Here is a 19,364-nt window from a genome sequence, read left to right as displayed (position 1 = left end):
TATTTTAAAACGGAGGGAGTAATATATATTACATGTACTTCCTTCATGTACCTATGCCCGCCACATGTTGTCTTGTAACCACCAAAGGTGTGTGTATGTACTGCCAAAATACCAAATTAGTACGCCAATCTTAAGTTACGTGTGCATCAGCAGACGATCAGGACATGCCAAGATAATCACAAAGAAGTTACACGCTACCCGTGAGGCCGTGACACGGCATGAACCTGACAGGTATATATCCGGTGACATAATAACGATGCACCGAAAGGTACAATGGTACAAATTGTTGGAACATCTGCACAATCTGCCCATTGCGTAGAACGGTAGTACACTTCTCTCCGGCCACGTCATAATCTGCCTCGGTGTTGTGTGAAATGAGTATCACGGCAGTCGAGAGTCAATGATTAGCTAAAGATCACACGGCACAGGAAGTTCTTCCTTTTTTTGCCTTGGCTTCTTAATAAAACTTGGAGCAGGGGGGCGACCCCTTTCATTTGAAAAAATGTTCTTCCCTTTTCAGAGCATTTCTCCAGATATTAAAGTGGAAAATGTTCAACAAAAGCTTATATTACTGAATTTTGGACATCTGTCTTCACAACAAAACCCTCATGATGAAAAACCCTGGTAAGTTCTTTAACAGTGAAAATCTGCCTTGGGCCAAACTGATTTGGGAAACTTATTATAGCACACAGTTGCCTGGACAAAGGATGGAAGGATCCAGCTGGTGGAGGAGCCATTTAAAGCGCATTTCCCTATTCAAAAGCAAATATCAATGCAATATGGGTAATGGCCAATCTCTGCAACTATGGCATGACAACTGGCTTGATGCTCCCTTAACTAGTAGATTCCCAGAACTCCATTCCTTTTGTTAGGAATGATCTGCAGTCCAGGAGCGGAGCCAGGAGTTGGGGGGCTGGGGCTAATATTCTTGATCGTACAAATTGTTGCATACACCGCTTTCTCAACTGATTCAATTGGAAGGATTAGTAATAACACATTGGCCTGTGCAGAGGAAAGATACTTGGAGGGGAATTGGGTAAGACCAACATTACTCCTCAATCAAAATGTATAAATCCATTTGTTCTAGGACTGAAGACAATTATCTGTTCAAATGGGTCTGGAAGACATCTGATGGGTCGAGGCATAAAATCCTTTTCTGGATGTTGCTACATGACAGATTTAACACTAGGAATGTCCTTAAGAGGAAAAGCATGCATTCATATTGTGTCTATTGTAATGAACACACTGAAGAAACACTGAGGCACCTTTTTGGGGACTGTTCTTTTGCTAAAAAAATGTTGGAATAGCATTGTTCCCAATTAAAAAAACTGGGCAAATCAAGCTTTGATGACATCCTTCTCATCCACTCTTCACTTCCTAAGTAAATAGCTTTGTATATCATCTTTCAAGCTTGTTGGAGAATTTGGACTCTGTGGAATGGCAAGATCTTCAGGCAAGAGGTGCCCATCATCAGCTGCTGGAAATTCTGGGTTAAGAGCATCTACTACAGCCGCGCGATATAAGCGCCATGCTGAAAAAATACAGATTTTTGCGCGCGCGCAGCCGCTCCGGGCGCTCCAGCAAAGGCGCAAAAAACGCACGCGCGACATAAGTGGTTCATTGCGCGGGGCGAAACGGCGTCGCACGCCGCTTATTTTGTGCGCCCGCTTCCGCGCGCTGCACAATAGAGCGCCCGTGCCGCACCCTCTACGCTGCGCCGGTTTCGCCCTGCCCACGCTGCGGCGGCGAATTAGCCCGATGGACGGCTGCGCCGACATCCTCCTCACCCCTTCCTACACCCGCGACCCCTCTGCTGGCGCAAACCCTAGCGCGGGGAGCTTTGGCTTCGCCTCCGCTGGTGCTCCTCCAAGCATCGGTCTCGCGCGCGGCATTTTCATGGCGCCACGGACGACCTTGGCGGTGGGTCGCGTCGCACCGACGCCCGTCGTGAAGCCACGTGCCCCCCTCTCGAAGCTCCCCAATGCGGCGCAGGCGGAGGCGAGCAAGGTGTCCGGGAAGAAGAACAAGGCGGCGGACGACTCCTCTAGGCGGCCGAAGAAGAAGCTTGTAGGGCGTGGACCCCACCAATTGTTGCATATACCACTTTCTCAACTGATTCAATTGGAAGGATTAGTAATAACACATTGGCCTGTGCAGAGGAAACATACTTGGAGGGGAATTGGGTAAGACCAGCATTACTCCTCAATCAAGATGTATAAATCCATCTGTTCTAGGACTGAAGACAATTATCTGTTCAAATGGGTCTGGAAGACATCTGATGGGTTAAGGCATAAAATCCTTTTCTGCATGTTGCTACATGACAGATTTAACACTAGGAATGTCCTTAAGAGGAAAAACATGCATTCAGATTGCTATGACTGTGTCTATTGTAATGAACACACTGAAGAAACACTGAGGCACCTTTTTGGGGACTGTTCTTTTGCTAAAAAAATGTTGGAATAGCATTGTTCCCAATTAAAAAAACTGGGCAAATCATGCTTTGATGACATCCTTCTCATCCACTCTTCACTTCCTAAGGAAATAGCTTTGTATATCATCTTTCAAGCTTGTTGGAGAATTTGGACTCCGTGGAATGGCAAGATCTTCAGGAAAGAGGTGCCCATCATCAGCTGCTGGAAATTCTGGGTTAAGAGCATCTACTACAGCCGCGCGATATAAGCGCCGTGCTGAAAAAATACAGATTTTTGCGTGCGCGCAGCCGCTCCGGGCGCTCCAGCGGAGGCGCAAAAAACACACGCGCGACATAAGTGGTTCATCGCGCGGGGCGAAACGGCGTCGCGCGCCGCTTATTTTGTGCGCCCGCTTCCGCGTGCTGCACAATAGAGCGCCCACGCTGCACCCTCTATGCCGCGCCGGTTTCGCCCTGCCCGCGCCGCGGCGGCGAATTGGCCCGATGGACGGCCGCGCCACCATCCTCCTCACCCCTTCCTACACCCGCGACCCCTCCGCCGCCGCCACCGCTGGCGCAAACCCTAGCGCGGGGAGCTTTGGATTCGCCTCCGCTGGTGCTCCTCCAAGCACTGGTCTCGCGCGCGGCCTTTTCATGGCGCCACGGACGACCTCGGTGGTGGGTCGCGTCGCACCGGCGCCCGCCGTGAAGCCACGTGCTCCCCTCTCGAAGCTCCCCAATGCGGCGCAGGCGAAGGCGAGCAAGGTGCCTGGGAAGAAGAACAAGGCGGCAGACGACTCCTCTAGGCGGCCGAAGAAGAAGCTTGTAGGGCGTGCGATGAATGCGGCAGCGACCGAAGCGCCGGCGAGCTCGCTTGTTGCGCCAGGGGCCGATGCGCACAAGGTGTTCGACGAAATGCCCACAAGGTAAAATTTCGCCCATTTTTTGTTGTTGTTTTTTGAATGCATACATATGGATAGCTTATTTGCTTTGTTGTATATACTTTGTAGTTTCAATGATGAGACATATATGTCAACTATGGGTGTTGGCTCCAACAATTCCCATTGGTCTCAAAACAATGATGTTCATTTCGATGATCATGAGTTTGAGGTGGACGAGGATGGTGAGAGTATCGGCGATGCACTGAAAGGAAGAGCGGGCAACTACACCATGGACGAAGACACCTTGCTATGCAATACATGGTTGCAAGTGTCGAGGGATGCCACTGTTGGAGGGGATCAGAGTAGAGATGCATATTGGATCCGGATGAAGGAGCACTTTGATTTACACAACAAAAATGGAATTGACCGCTCGGAAAGATCTCTTCGCTTCCGGTGGTCAACAATCAACATAGATTTTCAAAGGTGGGCGGCCGCACTTAAGGCGGTTGACACGTTAAACCCAAGTGGCACTAATGATAGAGATAGGGTAAGTACCATTTCTTTCATGATTCTTCCATGTTCATCATGCTTTTTCTTGGTGTTTCAAGTGCTAACTTGTTCTTTTGTTTGTAGCTCACTATTGCACAAAACTTATTTCAAGAAGAGGAGAAGAAGACCAAGAATGGGAAGATCAAGAAAGGGAGACCAGTTACCTTGCCTCATTGCTATGATGCGTTGAAGGATGATGAGAAATGGAAGCCCCGTGATGGTGTCGATGATGAGGAGAGCAACAAACGCAAGCGAACTATTGATTTGAATGATGATGAGGAGGAGGCATCAAGTGATGACGGCAAGAGAAGCCCTCCACCAAACTCGGTTGTGTACTCCAAGCCGAAGATACCAAATGGATGCAAGAAAGACAAAAAAGAAAAGAAGAAGAAGAGGAAAGGAGATGCCTAGCTAAAAATGCTATGGAAGCTATTGTGATCGCAAGAAAGGAAGCGGACGAGGTAAGGAAGATGGCAAGGAACCAAGATGCGGCGGACAAGGAGAGGAGGTTGGCGGCCGAGGAGAGGAGGGTGGCGGCCGAGGAGAGGAAGGTGGAATTGGAGAAGAAGAAATTGGCCATGAAGGAGCGAACTAGATTGTTAGAATGGGAGTAGTACTTGTTCTTCATGGACACATCTACCCTCGATGAGAAGCAAAAGGAGTACGTCAATCTTGCCCGTGAAGAAGTCTTGGTCCAAAAAAGAGCCATGGGTGGCATGGGCGGCATGGGTGGCATGGGAGGCATCGGTGGCTTCGGAGCTACCATGGGGGGCATGGGAGGCATGGGTGGCTTAGGAACTACCATGGGAGGCATGAGTTTTGCTTCTCTCATGGAAGGCATGGGGGCAGTGGCGGCGCCAGGATTTTGAGGCTGGGTATTCATTGGCACAAAAAATTTACTCTAAATGTATTATAAAGACACCAGTACAACAATAGTAATTTTTAATGCATCAAACCATACTAATTATACATAAACATAAAGACACCAGTACCTCTTGATTGACAGATTGATGATATCCCATCTTACAATATAACTTTGCGATCGCCTTTTTGGAAGAGATTGATGACATCCTCATCCTTTACTTGATTGAAGAATTCTCTCTCAACAAATGTAACCAAACAATTGTTCAAGTAATCATCACCCATTTTGCTCCTTAGCTTATTCTTCACATGGTTCATTGAAGAGAACACCCTTTCAACACTAGCAGTAGCTACTGGCAGAATTAATACCAATTTAAGAAGCTTGTAAACAATATAGTATTGTTCATGCTTGTTTGTCTCAACAAGCATAACTGAAAGCTCACACAGATTCTTCAAGTTTTGAAACCTTTCATCTCTACGCACATGAGTAACATACATGTTTAGTTGCCATGGAAGTCTTGCCAGTTCATCACTTGTGAAATCATTAGCATAAAACTTTGTAGCAAGCCTAACCAATTTCTCTTGATCATAAGCAGCAAATAGACGAAGTGGACAAAATGCTGCCATGCAAGAAAGTAGATCTGTGTTTACCTCATCAAATCTGCCATTCAACTCACTAATTTTCCTATCAATGACACTCACGTACATATCAACTTTGAAGCGATGGTAATTCTTTGCACCATTAAAGAAACCCCTTCTAGGCCGGCCAGCGGGAAAGTAAGGACCCTCCATATCAGCAATTTTGATCTTATGCTTTGTACAAAAAGATGTGACCTTTTTGAGAAAATCATCCCATCCAGGATCAGTCCTCAAACCCTCCAAGTGATACTTTGTGATATCAACAAGCTCAATAGCATGAACAATATCTTGGTCTTGCTTTTGCAAAGCTCTACTCAACTCATCTGTGTATCCAAATATTTCTTGCATCAAGTGTGCCATGAAAACAAACTCAAATGATCGAAATGGTGTCAATATGGTTAGAGCCGCTTGCGCCTCCGCACCATGGTACTCTTTTCCAATCTTGATGAGGACTCGTCGTATTGCACCATACATACAGATGACATGGTTCACTGTTTTGAAGTGAGAGCCCCAACGTGTATCACATGGCCTTCCCAAACCCATTTCCTGATTCAGCCCACTCCCCATTTCTACTTCTTCCAATTCCAATGCATCAATGAGTTCCTCAGCCTGAGCTATACGAAGCATTCTCATCTTTTTACAAGACATGCCAAGAGCATTTAACAAGTGTGCAAGTTGTTGAAAGAACCAAGTACAATCACCACTCTCTTTAGCAACAGCAACAAGAGTTAACTGTAGTTGATGGGCAAAACAATGAACATAGTAGGCAGAAGGAGACTCATCCATAATCAGTTTTTTTAGGCCATTAGCATTACCTTTCATGTTGCTAGCTCCATCATATCCTTGCCCACGAACCATTGCAAAGGTCAAATTGTACTTCATAAGCATTTGCTCAATTGCAGCTTTAAGTGTCAAAGAGGTAGTATCTTGAACATGAGCAACACCAAGAAATCTTACAACAGCCCTTCCTTTCTTATCAACATAACGCAAGCAAATTGCCAACTGTTCATTCTGATACACATCACTAGACTCATCTGCAAGTATTGCAAAGTGGCCACCATCAAGTTCTTCAATGACTAATTTTGTAGTCTCCTGTGCACAACATTTTATTAACTCATGTTGTATATCATGGTGAGTCATCTTGCAGTTCTGTGGAGCATTTTTGAGAACAACCCTATCAACCTCTTCAAAATTTCCAGCTAGCCAATTTAAAAGCTCAAGAAATTTCCTTTATTTAGTGAGTTTTCACTTTCATCATGTCCTCTAAATGCCAAGCCTTGGTGCAATAGAAATCTCAAACATTTGAGTGTCCATGTCAAACGCTGCTTATACAAAGCCTTATATTGTGAGGTGTTTGAAGCAAAAGACTCCCTAATTGATGCTTGTGGTGTAGTGAACATATCATACTTCTCTTGAGCTTCAGCATGAGCACTACTAACCTCACCTTCATGTTTCTTCAATCTCGATTTCATGTTCCAGTTCCTAAATGCATTCTTCACAAATGCATCTCCACCGGGATATTTTGTCTTCTCCTTGAACAGATAGCAAACAAAGCAGAAAGCACTTTTTTTGTCACACTACTCAATCCATGGAAATTCTTTAAACCAAGCACGACAAAAGCGACGGTCTAACTCCACTTTTATTTGTATACTCAAAGTTATGATTCTTTGGTTGACATGGCTTCATCTCAATGTATCTTCTTCTTACTCTATCTTGGTCATTGACAGCATACATTGAGATGGGAATCCGCTTCCCAGGATCATGTTCGAGTGCCTCCAAATCTGCTTCCATTGGTTCATCATCTGCATCACTTGTTTCAGCATCTTTATCAATTGGGGTTGGGGTTGCTTCTCTGCTCTCCGGTTCACATTCCGCATCCGGTGCTTGCACTAACGCCAATTGCAAATTGCTCTCAAGCTGAACATGAGAGGTACAAGTACCCGATGCAGCTGCACTCTGATTCGGTGTAGAAGTTTCATCAATCTTCTTTGCTTTTGAAGCTTTTTCCCACAAAGCCAGAATCCTATTGCCACCACCAGTCCCATTCTTCTTCTTCATCTACATTACAACAAAACAAGGAAGAAATTAGCATCTACAGACTACAAACAGGATATGATGGTGGGCCGTGCGTTGCATCCACAAGCCAGAATCCTACAAACTGTCTACAAATTAACAAAACAAGGAAGAATCCTACTCCAGCTGCAAAATCGAATCAACTAAAAAACTGAAACTTTGTTTTCTTTAGTACTGTACCTGAACGCAGGGCACTAACGCAGGCGGGAGAAAGAAGCTGCCGCTGGGCGGCGCCGCGGCGGGCGATGGGCGGCTGGGGCGGGGCAGCCGGCGGACGGCGAGCGCCGGGGCGGGGCGGCGTCGCAGCGATGCAGTCCGAGGGGCGGCCGGCGGACGGCGAGCGCCGGGGCGGCGCGGCGTCGCAGGCTCGCAGCGATGCAGTCTGAGGGGCAGCCGGCGGATGGCGACGTCGGCGAGCACCGGCGGCGCTGAGCGGATGAGCACGGGGCGGCGGCCGGTGACTCGGTGAGCGGGAGTGGGGCCTGGGCGGCTAGGGCTCGAGCAGGGGAGGGGATTGGGGAACGACCGAACGAGGCAACGAGCAAGAGAAGGGAGCGAGCGGTGGGCCGTGCGTTGCAGCTATGTATTAATATTTTTTTTGCGCTCAATAATGGGTATTCATACGAATACACATGAATACCCTCAGCGCCGCCAGTGCATGGGAGCACCTCCTGCTAACATGGGTGGACGCATGTCTTCCGGTGTGCCTCACATACCTTTGCATGATGCCGGTGGAGATCTTACCAACACCTTCCGAGCTCCCCATGATGATGCAACGCGACACAATGAAGAGGAGAATGAAGAATCGGAGGCAGAGGAGGACGAAGATGAGGATGAAGAATCGAAGGAAGAGGTAGGAGGACGAAGATGAGGATGAGGCATGATTGTTGATGTGCCATTTGTTTGTGTGAACTTTTATGTCATGAACTTGGTTCGATAATTTTGAACTTGGTTGGATGATGATGTGGGCATGATTTTGAACTTTTATGTCATGAACTTGTTTGGGTGATGTTAAACTATGCTATGTCTTGTTTTGATGTTTAAAAATATCACCATATTGTCTCCAAAATGAACATATGGCAAGCGCCGGCTGCTCGTGCACGCTATAGTTTAGCGCGTCTGCTGGAGCGGCGCATGCGTAATTTTTGCAGCGGCCGCGGGAGCCAGCGCTCCGCGGCGCGTAAAAACTGGCTATTCCGGTGATATAAAAGGTATTTTAGTGCGCCATGCATTGCGCGCCTATTGAAGATGCTCTAAGAAAGACTTGTCGTGTATGCAACATAGAATAAAGGCAAAGCATTTGACGCGCTCATTTGTGATGTTAGCAGGAACAATCACATCCTTACAATCACAATAGTTATCCCATGTTTCCTAGATAAGGCATTGGTTGATTAGGATCTAGTCTTTTTTCTTGCTCTTGTATATATGTAAACTTTATTATATTAATGAAAATACCCGTAGAACAGTTGTTCTATGGTTTGGGGTTCAAAAAAAGCTCATACTACCTGATCAACAACAAATAAGTCATGGTGGATGCAAGGATTTACAAAAGCTCATGCGTCGCAAGGATGGAGGTCACAGTGCTTCAGATTTTGAATGGTGGAAAAAGACTGCAAATTTCCTTTGTTGTTGATGTTTTCAAAGTTGTTCCTCCATTTACAATCATTCATTAAGGCATATGCCACACAGGATGGAACAGTCTTAGCAAGAATCCCATCGGACCTACTACTAAAAATAAACTTCGCAATCTCATGTGCCACCTGATTGGCAGGCCGATTAATTTTAGAATTTTAAAATTTTGGATCATCCTGGAGATACTCAAATCCTCTTTCTTCAGATCAACAAGAGGAGACCTGGGAAGCTTATATTTGCATTGTTTTCTTATCCCTCGTAGCTAGTCCGGGTTTGAACTGTTATCTCTTGATTTCTGGTTTGGAGTCTGGAGGGTTTCTAGCAGCTGTCTTGCCATCATGTCTGATTTTGCATGATCTCAGTTTGTGCAGGGGATCCTCCTGTCCCAACTATGTATATGGCTATAACTTAAGTTCTTTTCGAGTTTTTGTAGCTGTAGTTTGGGGCTTGTAAGAGACCATTTGATTACTTTATATAAAATCGGAGGGGCGACCCCTCTTTCGCTAAAAAAAAAAGGTCTACAAAAGCTGGCGCCTGGCAAATCCAGGCACACTCCCAGTGAGAAATCATAGCCTGCTTAATTAGCACATAAGTGAGCGCGCAGATTGCCCTTGCTGCTTACAGTCAAACTTAAAACTAGAGAACACATCACTAAGCTCAAGAATTTCTTTCAAATTTGGCAAGATCGTGAAAATTCAGGTGCATGTTCCACCTTCTGTCGCCCCAGAATGTGATTAATGGACCCCAGATCCAGGGGCAAGGCCAGAGGCGGGATCGAGGACTCGGCGGATCTGCTCTCCTCCTACATGGACGACGACAAAGACGACGACGATGCCGGCGCGGTCGTCGACGCCTTCCTCCGCGACACGGCCATGAACCTTATGATCGCCGGCCGGGAGATGACAGGGTCAGCGCTGACCTGGTTCTTCTACCTCCTCACCAGGAACCCGGGCGTGGTGTCCAAGATACTTGCAGAGCTCGACACCATCAAGACCACAGCACCCACCACCCTGGACGGCATGGTGACCTTCAACCCGGATGAGCTCGGCCGGCAGGTGTACCTACCCACGGCCCTGTGCAAGTCGCTCCGGCTGTACCCGCTCGTGCCGATTGAGCACAAGGGCGTGGGCGCCGCCGAGGCTGTTGGAATTAAACACGAATGTGTGTCCATGTATAACCACCTAGCAGACTAGGATTAGTATTGTAAACCGAGTAGTTCTCCTAGTCAGTCAGGGAAAAGAATAATATGAGATCAGGTCTCACGGGTTAGCTTGTGAGACCCATCCTGATGGATGACACATGGCATTTATAAATCACAAAGTATCTATCCCATCCTCACTTGAAATCAGGGGAGGAAGAGATTAGATGCTTTATGATTTGTGAATGCCACGTATCATTCATCAGGATAGGTCTCACCTGCTAGCCCGTGCAACCTGGTCTCATATATATTTTTTCCGTCGATTAAGTACTACTCCCTCCGTTTTAAAATAGATGACCCAACTTAATACTAACTTTATAAAATTAGTACAAAATTAGGTCATTTATTTTAAAACGGAGAAAGTAGCATTCTTTAGCATATAAATATGCATGTACCCCTAGACTTGTAAGACCGTGAGTTGAATCAATACAATAAACACCAGGTACGATACGTACCTGTGGCCATCAAAGAGAGCCTCGTGTTCATGTTGTGCATTGTGTTTCCAGCCGGAGGCCGTAGCGTACGTGCGCGTGGATTCAACGGAGAATCGATCGGCAGCAGCAAGACTAGGTTGAGGCTAGCTTTGCACTGAGGTGGATCGATCAGGTCAGCTTCTTGTGGTGTGGTGCAGATCGGTGTAACAGTACTTCGTCGAGATTGCATCGGCAAAGGGTGCGGTTCAGTAGCCAGCATTGGTTCGTCATCTTTGTTCGTCGTTCGTTGTCAGTCGTATCATCGTCCTCAGAAAGTCTTCCGTATTGAGACTGAGCCAACAATTAGTATCTAGAGAAAGATTGATCTTCTAGTAAAAGAAGGTCATGTCGGACGACGAGAAGACCAAATAGCTGGCGGAGTACTTCGGTGTGGCTAAGGCAATTATTGCTCCGGTGAGATTGGAGTATCCCCGATTCGACCGTGGGAAATTCGTGGTGTGGGCAACCATGATGGAGTGGGCGCTCGAGACCAATGAGCTCTGGCAAGCTGTCGACCCCGGCGGTGATGAGTACCTAAAGGGTGGTGCCTTGTATCGAAAGGATCGCCAGGCTATCACGACCATCTGCTCGATGATGCCGGTGGACGTGCAGCAGCATCTAATCTCGAAGAAATCAGCAAAGGAAGCATGGGACACACTCAAGACATTACATCTAGGGCACTCGCGTGTGCACAACTTGCAAACTTTGCTGAAAAGTTATGAGAATCTGAGGATGGGAGAAGATGAGACGGTGGATGCCTTCGCAGCGAGGGTTGCCTCGATGGTAAACGGGATTCGCGGTCTCGGAGAGAAGTTGGAGGACATCTCCGTGGTTCGGCGTTTTCTACGTGCCGCTCCACCGCGCTACATGCCGATTGTGTCAGCGATCGAGCAATGTGCTGATCTCAAGACTCTCACATTGGATGATCTGGTTGGTCGCTTCAAGGCACATGACGAGCGGATGAAACTGAGTTACGGTGACGCAAACCAGGAAGAGTGCCTGATGCTAACGCGTGCTCAGTGGCAGTCAATGGTTTCCAAGGAAAACAATTTTGACAAGGCGTGTGATAGCGGCGGAAAGTACCGTCCCGCAAAGGACACCGACGAACAGTCGGACAAGCCAAAGAAGAAAAAGTTCGACAAGAGAAAGATCCATTGCTACAACTGTAATCTGCTTAGGCACTTCAAGTAGGACTGCAAAGAATCGCCCGAAGGAGAAGGCGCTCATTGTCCAAGAAGATAATGAAAGTGACATGATGTTGATGTGTTAACTTGTGGACAAGGATAATCCATTTCTTCAAACGTTGGTCAAAGAAATCATCGTGCTCTGTGAAGAAAAAGTTCGATATCAAGATTATGATTCGAAAACTCGTGTCGATGCTATGCTTCGGGCGCCTTTCCGCGACGCGTCGACGAGATAAAACGGCGTGCATAGCGTCTGAAGTCCACCAAGCACAGTATGCTGGTGCTTGAGCGGCTGCATGTGTGTGCAAAGAATACCAAGGCGATGGTGTCGCGGTTGTTGTATCCGCGTCAGAGTAGCAGAGGCGCCCTACAAACAGGAGCCCTCTGTCTCCCAGCGAGTGAAGCTAAGAGAGCTATGCCTGGTAGGCTACGTGCGCGCAGCCCGATGGCTCCAGATGATGATTTTTCTTGGATTTGAGAAAGCCTTACTAGAACATGCAATATATAAAAGAGGTGAAGAAAGGGATCGTCTACTAGTTGGCATTTTCAAGATGGATGATTTTGGTATCTTGAGTTACTACCTCGGGATGAAGGAACATCAAAAGTCGGAGGAGATCACACTATGCCAAGAGGCATATGCAAGGAAGGTACTTAAAAGCAGTGGCATGAAAAATTGCAATTCAGTTGACGCTTCAATGGAACCTCTTCTTGAGCTGAGCAAGAAGGAGATGGTAAAACTACTCGGCTACAGTGGTAGTGACAAAGAAGGAATTGTTGACGACCGTAAGAGTACCTCGGGCGTGGCATATTTCCTTGGTGGAAGCATAGTAAACTGGCTATCACGAAAGCAGAAAGTGGTGATATCGACTTCAAGTGAAGCAAAGTATCAAGGTGTATGACTAGGGAGGTTACACGGTGATCTCAAGAATAGAGATCCGGAACCAGTGGTGCTCAATGTTGACAATGAGTACAATTTTTCTACGCGACGATCCAGTGCGACGTGAAAGGAGCAAGCACATTGATACGATGTATTATTACATAAAGAACTGCGTGGAAGAAGGGAAGACGGAGGTCAACTACAGCCGCATCGATGATCAGCTGGCGGACATCCAGACCAAGACTTTGGATCGAGAGTTCTTGAAGATGCGAAGAAGGATCGGTGTCCGAACTGTAACGTAACAACGTCGTGTTTAGGGGATGATTGTTGGAACTAAACACGAAGGTGTGTCCATGTATAACCACCTAGCAGACTAGGATTAGTATTGTAAACCGAGTAGGTTTAGTAGTTCTCCTAGTCGGTTAGGTACTAGCAATTTTTAGCATATAAATATGCATGTACCCCTAGACTTGTAAGACCGTGAGTTAAATCAATACAATAAACACCAGGTACAATACGTATCTGTGGCCATCAAAGAGAGACTCGTGTTCGTGTGCGTGCATTGTGTTTCCAGCCGGAAGCTGTAGTGTACTTGCATGTGGATTCAACGGAGAATCGATCGGCAGCAGCTAAGCCTAGGTTGAGGCTAGCTTTGCACCGAAGTGGATCGATCAGGTCAGCTTCTTGTGGTGCGGTGCAAATCGGCGTAACAGTACTTCATCGAGATTGCATCGGCAAGGGGTACGGTTCAGTAGCCAGCTTTGGTTCGTCATCGTCATCATCGTTCGTAGTCGGTCGTATCATCATCGTTGAAAAATACTCGGTGTCGGGACTGGGCCAACAGAGACGCTGCCGAGCGGGCATATGGTGCGGCCAGGGGACATGATCCTTGTGTCGCTATACGCGATGGGGAGGATAGAGGCCGTGTGGGGGCAAGAACTGCCGGGAGTTCCAGCTGGAGCGGTGGATCGGGGAGGACGGCAAGCCACGGCACGTGCCGTCGTACAAGTTCGCCTCCTTCAACGCCGGACCGCGGACCTGCCTGGGCAAGGACATGGCCTTCGTGCAGCTCAAGACCGTGGCGGCCGCCGTGGTGTGGAACTTCGAGGTGGACGCCGTTCCAGGGCACGTCGTCGAGCCCAAGATCTCCATCATTCTCCACGTGAAGAACGGCTTCATGGCCAGGATCAAGAGGAGGCAGGTGGTGAGCAGTTGATGCAGAGTTAAAGTTAGACTGGATGCGCGCTCTCTGTCTCCATCGTATATTAACAGGCTTATGAATCTGAGGTCAAAAAATAACAGGCTTATGAATGTTTCAAATAAAATTCTAGAACAGTATATATTACCAAAGTCTGCAAATAATTGTATCCGGTATATTCAGCAATGTAGTTTTTTAAGGAGAGATATAGTGCTCCCTCCACCGAAAATTCATTTCTGAGTCCAGGCTCTTCTACTCCCGATGAACAGTCAATTTTAAAAAATTCAAAAAAAAGAGGATTTTTTTGTGAAAGATGCTGAAGTGTGTGATATCCATGCCAAATTTCATCGTGTTCAGACATCTGAGGAGTTTGTGGCAAAAAAGACAAAAACGGTTTAAACAGTGCTCAAACCGTAAACTTTCTTACAGACCCCAATTTGTTTTTTTTTGCGAGCTACTGAGATGTCCAAACATGATAAAATTTGGCACGGACATTACATACTCAAGCATATTTCACCACAAAAAAGTTCAGAAGTTTTTGAATAGATAAGCCTGGGTGCCAAAACGCTGCTTCATTCCTCCGTTTTCGTTTTACTCAACATATAAATTTGTTTTAAGTCAAATTTCATAAAGTCTGACCAGTTTTATATTAAAATATATCAACATCTATAATACAAAAGATATACAAAATGAAAACTAATTCTGTGATGCAATAAATTGATCGATAGAATAAATGTTCATATTTGTTCCTCTAATGTTATCAAACTTTACGAAGTTTGACTTAAGACAAAACTTATATGTAAAGTAAAAATAAATGAAGGGAGTAGTCGACAATAGTGATATTGTTATTACCCTTAGAGAAGAAAAATAATGAAATTCAAACTAAAACAAAATCAAAATGAAGATTTTTCAAAGGAAGAATGAATTAGTAGCATTGGTATTACCTTTTAAGATTTTTTTTTGGAAAAACTAAAACAAAGGATGACAAAAATTACACCAACTTACAGAAAAATTGTCTTTTTGTAATATGAAAGTATAAACATGTCATAATAGAATTATGCAAAAAATAAATTTCCCTAAGAAAGAATAAATTTGTGGCATTGGTATTACCATTAAAGAAGAAAGAAAGTAAAATAAATAATAAAACTAATAATGATTAAATTTGCACATAATTTACACAAAAATGCAGTTTTTATAGTATGAAAGTATAAGGATATGATAGTGGAAGTTTCATTAAAAAAGGAAATTTCCGAAGAAGGAAAGAATTAGTGGGATTGGTATTTACCATTAAAGAAGAAAGAAAAATAAAATAAAAACCGTAACAAAATTAAAATAATTCCTTTTCTTTGAAAGAATGAATTTGTGGCAATTGTATTAACCTTCAAGAAGAAATAAAATGATATCAAAATCAAAATAATAAAATTTTCTTAGGATGATTGAATTAATGGCAATGGTATTACCCTTTAAGAAGAAATAAAACAAAAAAATAAAAAAATCAAAATAATAAAGTTTTCTAAGTAAGAATGAACTACTGTCATTGGAATTACCCTTCAAGAAAAAGAAAAAAATGTAAACTTTGCACACCGTTTACACAGAAATTGCGCTTTTTTATAAGGGCAACACTACGTGTCCATCAGTGGATAACTGGGAAAATCCACCGCCGCCGAAATCACCTTCTCCGACGACAATACTGCCCTCCAGCGCCTTAGCGCTGTCGACTCCGATGCACAACGCGGAGGCCAGATCCGGCGAGCCGCCGCTGCAGGCGACTTGCAAGGAAGTGTTAGGCCTTCCACCGTCCGCGCGGAACTCCGCCCTCCCCCGCTGTCGTTCATGCCACAATCTTCCTCCCATCCACCGACGACGGCCGCATCGGCATCTTCCTGCACGAGTACGCAACGCCCCAGCGTCAACCGTGCCCACGCCGATCTCTGTGTGTGAGAGAGAGATGGGAGCTGTGGGGAAGAAGATGTTGGAGTTGGGCGTTGTTTCAAAAATTAAGGGAGGTGGAGAGTGCGTGGAACCCACAAGGACATGTGTTGTATAGTGAAGGCATTCGGCCAGTTGAGCGTTTTTTATTTATTTTTATAATATGCAAGAATAAAAATATATAAGTACTGCTCGGTCTCACAGCTAACTGGGCATTAGCCCGTGGAGGAATTGACTAACCCCAAAATTTAGGTCAGTCAAAAATTCCTAGCCCAAAACAAGACATACCACGCATCAGACAAAAATTTCTCCAAATGAAAACAGACAAAAAAATGAGCACGATTCTTGGAGCAACAATCATTGGCCAGAAAAATTGACCGACCCAAATTTAATTTTCAGGCACCTTGCATATAACTAAAGTGATATAGTAAACTTGTGTATATAATACAGTAGATATTACAAACATTTTTATTTTTGCATGATAACATTATAAATGTAAATTTATAGTAAGACGCGATAAATGATAACTCGTACTCTCTTCGTACGAAAATATTTGTCATTTAGATACATCCTTTTTTATCCATTTTGATGACAACTATTTTCGGACGAAGGGAGTAAGTAGGTAGTACACGACGAGGACACGCACAGGACGTCACAAGCAACGTCTCAGCTATGTAGCTTGGGGTTCGGCTCACCTGCAGGGTTCCCAGCAGGGATTATGGTGCAGAGCCATTAAATGAGTGCCATGTGTCCCTGTGGGCCAACAACTACAATTATCTTTGATTATTTTTGTTTCCTGCTCCTTCGATCCTTCCTCGCCAAGAGACTGGGTGCTAGCACCGATGGGCTTTGATTCGTCGGCCCGCGACACTGCTGGGCGTTCTGTCTCCAATCGTGGATGCCGGCGGCCGCCCCAGCCGAGGCTCCCGCAGTGCTGCATCCCATGGCGACGCCCCCGCCGGTGGCCGAACCACCTGCCGTGTTGGCCGCGTCCCAGGCCTCATCCACGAGCGAACAAGCACAAGCGGAAAAAGCAGAGGGGCAAGAAGAAAGCGCATGTTCCCTCGTCAGAGTCGTTCGGCCCGCCGGCGCCCATAGAGCCCGAGCTTAAGCACACGCACACCACCGTTCAACATCCTCCGTCAACGATCCAATAATTCCGCAGTCAAGATTGAACCTCTTTTAATTTGGCGCCGATCGAAAAAAGGGATGAAACGATGAACTGATTTTCGTTGGTGCAGAGCTGGAGCGGCCGGCAGTACAGGTACCGCGTGGTCATCGTACAGAGTACAGACTGCCATGGCCGCGCTTCTGTGGTCGTTTCCTCGTTGTGATAGAGATCATTTAGACTGTAATCTCGCCAAAACAGGAGATAAAGACGGCGGCGAAAATAATGACTCATGGGTAGTCCTCGATTGGCAGTAGACGACCCAGCTACATCGCCGGTGGCCGAGCAAGCACAGCCAGCCTCTTTATTTCTTCAGCGCAGATGCCGGATGATGAAACAGCAGGAAACAAAATTAATCAAAATTAATTGTAGTTGTTGACCCACATGGACACATGGCAGTCATTTATTGGCCCTATATAATAATCCCTGCTGGGAACCCCGCAGGTGAGCCGAACCCGTAGCTTGGCAGAACAAATCCTTGCATGCATGGACGTGCATGCCTTCCATGGATCATCCGACGCGATCAATCATCGAACTGGACGGCGGAGCTGTACACGGCGTCGGCCTGCCAGTCGGCGGGGATGACCTGGTCGGCGACGAGCGACCTGCCGGAGCCGTTGGTGACCCGCAGCGAGAAGGGCCCCCGCAGCGGGCGGCGCGTGTCCAGGCGCCAGATGGAGCCCCACGATTCCCTCATTGGTCTCCATGCCACCGTCGGCTCGCCGCCGTCCATGAGGTCCACCTGCGCGACGTCGCCGTCGCCGTTCCCGTACTCCACCAGGATCGCCAGGTAGTTCGGGTTCGACCCCTTCTCCACATGGAACGTCAGTGACATCCCCGTGTACTGGCACGGCACCCTCTTGAACTGCATGTCGATGATGCCGGTGTGGCGGAGCTCGTCGTTGCGGCCGTCCTTGGCCATGGCGCCGAAGGCGGTGCCGCTGAGGTCGAAATGGTAGCGGGGGACGGGGTAGTAGTTCATGTCCGTGATGATCACCGTCTCGGGGACGCCGGAGCACGCCGGGTGAGTCTTGCCCACGCACCTTATCTGCAGGCAATAATCCAAGATCAATGCATCAGTTTGGAGGCGTACTGCCACTGGCACTCTGTCAATCAACTAAACCGCAATGGCGGCTGACCTGGTAGCAGGAGCCGCATCCCTTGCCGTCTTTGAAGAGTGGCTCGTTTCCGCACGACGTCATGGCGTTGAACGGCGGCAGGTTCACATTCTTGAACCCGCACGCGCCACCGTTGTCGTCCGGCCCGGCGCCATCGGGAGCGCCGTACCATGTGGCCCTGGCGTCCAGCCACCCGCTGGTAGAACCGTTGGTGCTGCCAAAGCCGTAGCCTGGGCTGGGGGTAGCCGGAGCAGGTGGAGGTGTAATGGGGCCGGGGCTGGGGGTGGCGGGGGCAGGTGCAGGTGTAGCGGGAACGGGATTTGGTGTAGGTGTGGGCTCAGGTGTAGGTCCAGGGCAGAATGTAGCAGGGAGAAACCAGGGGCAGCCGCAGCAGCCGTCGGAGGCGAGCAGGCAGAGGAGAGCGACCGCGAGGACGTATGAGGAGGCCGTTGCCATTGCTTGCTTGCTCGCTCCTTTCGCTGGTTATGGAGTGCCTGCCAGCTACTCCTGTGGTTAAATGCTTAAAAATGCCGTTGGGGGGCGTGCGAATTTATAGGTCAGGTGCAACCTACTTTCTTCTCCTCGTGTACTACTCTGGATCAAATCATCAAAAGGAACAAGGAAGGAATGAATGGAGACGACGGGTGGAGAAGCGGACGAGGAGCCGTGATTGGCAACCTTACCGCTTCACATGTGGATGGAGGGAGCTTACACCCTTGCCCGTGGTCACGAGATGCATTTGCCTATGCTTTTAAAACTCGTCTTCCATCATCAGATTCAGAGAAGTGTCCATTATGTATGTAATGTATGTTTGCCAGCAGCCAACATATATAACATCACGGAGATTGCCGACCATATACAGCCACATGATACGTCTTGTAAGTTGTAACCAGTGGAGCGCTTGCGTGTTTATCTACTGCCAAAACACCAAACTAGAATGCCAATCTTAAGCTACGTGTGCATCAGCAGACGATCAGGACATGCTAAGATAATCAGATAGTGGTTACACGCCACCCACCCGTGAGTCCGTGACACGGCATGAACCCCAATAACCCGAGTATCCATCCGGTGACATAATAACGAAGCATCCAAAGATACTAACTGTTTGAACATCAGCACAATCTGCACTTCTCTCCGGCCACGCCATAATCTGCCCCGGTCTAGTGTGCAATCA

At 47.0% G+C, this 19,364-nt stretch overlaps 1 protein-coding gene and 1 pseudogene across 1 annotated transcript; one reads left to right on the top strand and one right to left on the bottom strand.

Annotated features, from left to right (window-relative positions):
- Positions 1-9,782: 9,782 nt before the first annotated feature.
- On the top strand, positions 9,783-13,993 carry LOC125547218 (annotated as a pseudogene).
- Positions 13,994-17,424: 3,431 nt separating this feature from the next.
- On the bottom strand, positions 17,425-18,870 carry LOC125549263 (expansin-B7-like). The gene is made up of 2 exons (XM_048712714.1): positions 18,212-18,870; positions 17,425-18,120 (listed from the first exon to the last, which is right to left on the bottom strand). The coding sequence occupies exons 1-2, from the start codon at positions 18,644-18,646 to the stop codon at positions 17,596-17,598; spliced, it is 960 nt and encodes a 319-aa protein (XP_048568671.1). The 5' UTR covers positions 18,647-18,870; the 3' UTR covers positions 17,425-17,595.
- Between the last annotated feature and the right edge of the window lie 494 nt (positions 18,871-19,364).

The sequence above is a fragment of the Triticum urartu genome, chromosome 3 (genome assembly GCF_003073215.2).
Source record: "Triticum urartu cultivar G1812 chromosome 3, Tu2.1, whole genome shotgun sequence".
Lineage (NCBI taxonomy): Eukaryota > Viridiplantae > Streptophyta > Magnoliopsida > Poales > Poaceae > Triticum > Triticum urartu.
This window is presented reverse-complemented; position numbering and strand designations above follow the sequence as displayed.

What these genes read in the sequence shown, in the direction of transcription:
- LOC125549263 (XM_048712714.1), bottom strand. Translation starts at nt 18,646, where the DNA reads ATGGCAACGGCCTCCTCATACGTCCTCGCGGTCGCTCTCCTCTGCCTG. An exon ending in GATGCGGCTCCTGCTACCAG is followed by an intron (nt 18,121 to 18,211) that starts GTCAGCCGCCAT and finishes TATTGCCTGCAG; the next exon opens with ATAAGGTGCGTGGGCAAGAC.